The sequence below is a fragment of the Myotis davidii genome, unplaced genomic scaffold (genome assembly GCF_000327345.1).
Source record: "Myotis davidii unplaced genomic scaffold, ASM32734v1 scaffold147, whole genome shotgun sequence".
NCBI classification, from domain to species: Eukaryota; Metazoa; Chordata; class Mammalia; order Chiroptera; family Vespertilionidae; genus Myotis; species Myotis davidii.
This window is the reverse complement of record NW_006383010.1, coordinates 3383065-3389947: the sequence shown is the minus strand read 5'-3', so window position 1 is coordinate 3389947 and position 6883 is coordinate 3383065. Positions and strand designations below refer to the sequence as shown.

The window sequence follows — 6883 nt, the reverse complement described above, 5'->3', positions numbered from 1 at the left end:
AGCTCCCAACCTCTCCTTTTTTTCTTTTTTATTCTGGGATTTATTTACCTTCTATAGCTGTCACTGGAACTGAGAGCCGGCTTTAGCTCTGAGGCTCGGCTCCAGCTCTGATACCTCGGCTGCTGAAAGCTGGTATCTGGGTTTGTTTGGCTTCTATAATTGAAACACTGCTGCAGCTCCAGCTCTGAGGCCCGGCTGGCTGAAAGCTTCTACTCATGACACTATATTCTGGGGTTTGTTTAGCTTCTATAATTGCAACATTGTTTCTTAGAGTGCAGCTCAGAGGCCGGCAGCGGCAGGTGGGGAACCTTGGCTTCCTCCATCACTGGAGCAAGCAAGCCTCTTGTTCGCTTCAGCTGCCTGGCTGCCTGCCGCTATCTTGGTTGGCAGTTAATTTGCATATCGCCCTGATTAGCCATTGCGAAGCGTGTCGGAGGTACGGTTAATTACCATGTTTGTCTATTATTAGATACGATGCAAGATGGTATGAATAGATTAAATCACAAGGATACAATGCAACAAAGAGACTCAGTTCCTCCACCAATTTTTAGCTCAAATACTAAAGTATAGGATTTATTTTACAACATTATATTAACTACTTTTCTGCAAAGACTAATAATGACATACACTGATAACTCATTTTTTTAACTCATAATTTGGTAGACTGATTTGAAAATACTGTTTATCTTCTGCACCTGTATCTATGCCTTTTAAAGTAAAAAAAATAGTAAAAACAAATGAACAAAAACCCCCCACATAACAAGGCTTTGTTTTTTATATTAAAAACTGTGTAAGAAATTTGCAGTGTATTAATTATGCATCTAAGAATAAAATATTCTAAAGTTGTGCTATCAGGCAAAAGCCTCTTTATTAAAAGTTAATGACATATTAACTGGGAGTAAGAAATTACTAGATTTAGCTAATATTTTTATTAAAAAGAATATTAACACTTGGCCTAATTTGTCTGAGTTCTAATTTTACTTCTAGCTATGCACCTAATATATAAGAAACGAAAATCAACCACGGACTATTCAATAGAGTAAACACACGCAATTAAGATCATGAGGAAAAAAAGCTTACCTTCCGAATAACTTGTTGTTGTTGTGCATGTTTTGCTCGTAATTCTGACACCTCCTTCCAAAGGGACTCATTCTCACTATGTTATCATTTATTTAAAAACAAAAAAAGAAAAATTCAGTCAGAAAGCCAGGCCCAAATATATTTAATTAAGCATACCAGGGAATACCATAGACATAAGGAACTAGCTGATGGTTGCTAAGGGGGGAGGGGTGGGGGGTGGATTAAAAGGCATGGGAATAACAAATTTTTAAAAATTAAAAATAAAGATTAAAAAAATACCAGAGAATTTAAGTAGCTTTTATTATATATTTTTATGAGACTAGAAAATCTTTGGTTCAATTATATAGATGACAATTATCTTGACACAATCTAGAATCATTCCTTCATAATGGTAGTAGCTTCTACTCATGACACTATATTCACAAAAACTTAAGACTCATGCCTCCATCCATATAGTAGTAGGCAATTTATTCCTCTGACAATCTGGTTCATTATTTCTTGTTTAAGCTAACCTTTCAACTATGGCTACCAAGTGAATTCAGTACTTGTGCTTAGGAAACAATTTTTAAAGGGAAGTGATAGTTACCTAGCACTTAATATGCTCCAGGCACTATGATAAGCATTTCATATGTACTAATCATTTAAACTTCTCTCAAATCCATCAGGAAGGGAATTATTATCTCTTCTAGATTAGGACACTGAGACTCAGAGAACTGAGAAGACTTGCCCAAGATCACACAGATAAATTTACTAAGGGTTAAAGTTGAACTAAAGTCTGTCAGACTCTAAAACTATCTATCTTAAGACCTGTTTCAAAAACAAGCGTATGAAAACACTAAAAAGTATGTCTTTGAAAAGCATATTCAACTATATGACAAACCAATTAACTGGAACAGGAATAATACTTTCTTTTCCTTCATTCAACATTTATTGAAATTGCAGTGCTATTTAATGTTAGCAGCAATAATGCTGAGAAGACATAAAAGATAATCCACCTATTACATGTTTAATATTCATTATTTTGTTAATTTCCACAAAAGCCATCTTCCTCAATCCAAACTATTACAAAAAGAACTATATTTACAAATAAGGGGTATATCGAAAATGAGACTTTAATACTTACAAAAAAAAAATTATACTTTTTCTGACTTACGTCCTTTTCCCCCTATTTTTTATGTCCTACTTTTTCCTAAGAGACAGATCACACAGAAAAGTTTTTAAAAAGAAAGAATAGGTAGCACATGTAGTACTTTGTGTGCCCTCATGTGTGTGATCATATAAAAGCTAACCTAGCCCTGGCTCGTGTGGCTCAGTTGGTTGAGTACCATCCTGTGCACCGCAAGATCACCAGTTCCATTCCTGGTTAGGGCACATGCCCAGGTTGCAGGTTCAGTCCCTAGTTGGGGTGCATGCAGGAGGCAACCAACTGATGTTCCTCTTTTACATCAACGTTTCTCTCTCTCTCCCTTCCTCTCTAAAACTAATAAAGATATATTTTTTAAAAAGAAAAGAAAAAAAAGCTAACCTATGTAGAATCGTATTTCCTACACTAATTTAAAGATCTACTCTTTCACCAAATACGGCATGTGCATAATACTGTTTCGAATGCTCAGGTTTTTTTTTTCTTTCGACCACCATCATGAAGATACAATATTGGGGCAAAGTCTATGGCTACTTATTAAAAATAAAGGGAACCAATACTTACAGAAAAATGATCTTTGACCTTGGCTTCAACAACATGATCTAAAAGTACTTAAAGCACTAACCTCCAATTCCCAACACACAACAAACACACCAACCCCATAATAGAATTATATTTGGAAATAATACTTTACCTTTTTAACTCAGAAAGCCTGGACTCAATAGTCTCTTGTTTTATTTGAACCTTCTGAGCACTACTTATAATTTTTGTTAAATCTTCCTGACGAATTTTATTTTCTTCTGGTTTTGAAGATGAAACCTTTCAAAAAGCAAATTTAGGATGTCAAACAAATGCCATGACTGTAATTCAAAGCTTCCCTATTAAAAAGGTTCTTATAGCGTGTTCAGGAAGTAATCCAGTTCCAAAACGACCAGGATAAGATTCTAGGGAGAGAATACACTTCATAACTCAGAGAGAGGATAGAGAATAATGAGTCTATTTCTTTTTTAAGGTGCGTAAGTTTCCAGTTTCCACAAGCAGGAACACCTTAAGGGCTTTCCCCCCAACCCCTTTCATTTCCTTCTGTCAAACTCCCTGTAATTTCCCCAAGCCTCTTTATTATCACATTCCATGTCTAATTAAATTTATGCAGAAATAGCTTGTTAGGCCATTTTCTTTCATGGCCCATTGCCCTTTTACCTCTCTATCCTCCCACCCCATTTTCTGGATTTGGTAAAATATCTTATTTCAGTAAAAAATTCATTAAGAAGTGTACTGTTAAATGCCTACTATATACAAGAGACTCATTTTGGGCATTCAAATTCAGCAGTGAACTACATAAAAAGCCCTCCACAGAACTTACATTCTAGCAGGAGCTTACATTTTTTTAAGCTAAATTAAAAGGAGTGAGTTATCCCAATATGAATGACTCCTCATCCTCAATCAGCATGCAAACATTTTCCTTCCCTCTTAAGGTGTTTGAGCACTCAGTATAATTCAGCATCAGGGGGGAAAAATAGGGGGAAATAATTAAAACTTTATTAGTCTAAGTCATCCTAACAAAGAACACCAGTGTATTTCTATACATTCTCAGTTTCAACACTGATATAAGTCTCAGCCAAGTATATGATATGGTAATGCCCTAATTAAATCATGTTAACAATAGCCCACCTTCCTTTTAATGTTCTCCAACAAGTCATCCTGGCCTTGCTTGAAGTAAGGATGCTGAAATTCAACAGGACCATCTCGTTCCTGCTTTACAATTCCAGAGTCAATATGTACTACTTTACGGAAACCATCTGAAAAAGATTGAAAATTCAGATGACTAAAACAGAGAAGTCAAAATTTAATGGTGCTTCTATGCAGTATATTTCCTCTTTATCATTCTAATAGAAAAAAATTGTTTAAATAGTGGCTGATGACAGTACTCCAAATAAACTGCTGTCCATACTCACACATATTCAGTTGCCTCACAAAGCTTGCCATGTTATTGTGCTTGAAGTATTTGGGAAGTATTTCTTTCGCAAATCTTTGTTCATCCAAAACCAGAAAACTTTGACCATTCTGAAAAAATAAAAAAGTCAAATAGTTAAGGTCCTCTGACATGAGATTATATATAAGAACCCCCCAAACTGGGCAATCCTTTTATGATAACTTCAGACCAACAACTTATAACTGTTAATGGCAACAGAAACAAACTCCAATTAAGTGCCAAACTGTAATTAAGCTTTTGATGCAAACTTCAAAAGCTCAGGCCCAGCCGGTGTGGCTCAATGGCTGCGCATAGACCTATGAACCAGGAGATCACAGTTCGATTCCTGGTCAGGACACATGCCCAAGTTGTGGGCTCGATCCCTAGTGTGGGGTGGGGTGGGGTGTGCAGGACGCAGCCAATCAGTGATTTTCTCTCATCATTGATGTTTCTATATTTCTCTCCCTCTCCCTTCCTCTCTGAAACAAAAAACAAAACAAAACAAAAGCTCAGGAGTATGTCTCAACCCAAAACCTGCATCATGCTCTATAGTGAAATAGAAAAATTCCCATTAAATCAGAAACAAGAAAAATAAACACAATATGTACATAGCCTAATTATTTAATATTGTTTTAAAGCCAACAAAATTAGACAAAAATAAGATAAAATTTGAGAAAAGTACTCTCATTTTTGCAAGCATAACTGTATCTTTGTACCAACTGAAAAACTATATGAGAGTTTAGTAAAGTACCTGGTTACTAATTAATACTTAGTCACTAGTGTTCTTTCATAGCAAAAAATAAACAACTTGAAACTTACTAGAATACAATAATCAAAACAGCATGGTACTAGCACAAAGACAGACAGACCAACAGAATAGAATAGAGAGCCCAGAAATAAATTCTCGCATATACAGTCAAAGGATTTTTATAAAGGTGCCAAGACCATTTAATGAGGAAAGGACAACCTTTTTAACAAATGATGTTGGGAAAACTGGGTACTAACATGCAAAAGAATGAAGTCTGAATGAACCCTTATCTTACATCATATATAAAAATTAACTCAAGTGGATGAAAGACCTAAATTCATAAAAATTTCAGAAGGAACCATAAAGAGAGGCTTCATGACATGGATTTGGCAGTGATTTCTTGGATAACACCAAATCACTGGCAACAAAAGCAAAACTAAACTAATGAAGCTACCTTAGAATAAACACTTTTGTGTAAAAAACACTATCAAGAGTGTGGAAAGGAAACCCACAGAATCAGAGATATTTGGAAATTATATATCTTACAAGGAGTTAATATTCCCAATATAAAAAGAAACCCGACAACTCAACAATGGCAAAAACAACCAACCTGATTAGAAATGGGCAAAGGAGTTGAATATTTTTCCAAAGAAGATATACAAATGGCAATAAACACACGAAAAGATGCCTAACATCACTAATCATTATGGAAATGAAAACCAAAACCACAATATACTACTTAATAGTCAATAGAATGGCCATTATTAAAACACACACATGGGAGGGAGGGCACAGAAAATAAGTATTGGTAAGGATGTAGAAAAACTGGAATTCCTGTGCATTGTTGGTGAAAATGTAAATTAGTGCAGTCACTGGAAAACAGTAGGGTGGTTTCTCAAAGATTAAACACAGAATTACCATGCAATTCCCTTTCTATGTATATACCCAAAAGAGTTGAGATCAGGGACTCGAAAGGATATTTGTACACCCATATTCATAGCAGCATTATTTACAGTAGACAAAAAGTGGAAGCAATCCAAATGTCTATTGACAGGTAAATGGATAAAGAAAATGTGATACACACACACACACACATACACACACACACAATAGATTATTATTTAGCCTTAAAGAGGAAGGGAACTGAGACATGCTACAATATAGATAAACCTTGAAGACATTATGCTAAAATAAACTAGCCACAAAGGGACAAATACTGTATGATTCCACTTATATGAGGTATTTAGAATAGTCAAATTAATAGATACAGTAGTTAGTAAGCTAGGAGAAAGGAGGGAATTAAAAGTTATTGTCTATTGAGTACGAAGTTTTAGTTTGGGAAGATGAAAAACATTCTGGACATGGATGGTAGTGATGGCTGCATAACAATATGAATGTACTTAAATGGCACTGAACTATATACATAAAAATGGTTAAAATGATAAGCCTTGGCTGGGTGGCTCGGTTGGTTGGAGCATGGTCCCATATACCAAAAGGTGACAGGTTCAATTCCCAGTCAAGGTATGTATACCTAGGTTATGGGTGTGATCCCTGAATGGCGTGTGTGTGGGAAACAACTGGCAACCAATTGATGTTTCTCTCACATGGATATCTGTCTGTCTCTCTGTCTCTCTCTCCCCCTCAAAAATCAATAAAAACATATCCTTGGATAAGAATTAAAAAAATGATTAAAATGGTTAATTTATGTTATGTATATTTTATCACAACCACAATTACAACCTAAATGGAGTAAGATATTCCAATAATAAAAAGTATCTAAACAATTTAAAAATATACAAGACCTTTCAGAAAATATTAAACTATGGAGGGACAAATACACAGTTGTAAAACGGTTAATTCTGCCTAAATTAACCAATACATTAATTCTCAGTTGAAAAAAAAACAACGATTTTTGGAGGCAAGGTGAAGAGCTGCTAACACA

The 6883-nt window shown here is 35.1% G+C and overlaps 1 protein-coding gene across 3 annotated transcripts in view; it reads right to left on the bottom strand.

Annotated features, from left to right (window-relative positions):
• The window catches only part of HSF2 (heat shock transcription factor 2), a 21238-nt gene extending 16771 nt beyond the window's left edge, over positions 1-4467 (bottom strand). Inside the window, exons 1-4 of one of the 3 annotated variants that reach the window (XM_015557831.1) lie at positions 4177-4467; positions 3893-4020; positions 2916-3040; positions 1081-1156 (exon numbers count right to left, since the gene is read on the bottom strand). In XM_015557831.1, coding sequence (XP_015413317.1) covers positions 1081-1156; positions 2916-3040; positions 3893-4020; positions 4177-4327 — 480 coding nt within the window. In that variant the 5' untranslated portion in view covers positions 4328-4467. The remainder of the gene's footprint in view (positions 1-1080; positions 1157-2915; positions 3041-3892; positions 4021-4176) is intronic. The other 2 variants (XM_006778432.2, XM_006778433.2) reach the window with 2 other exon arrangements.
• Positions 4468-6883: the final 2416 nt, after the last annotated feature.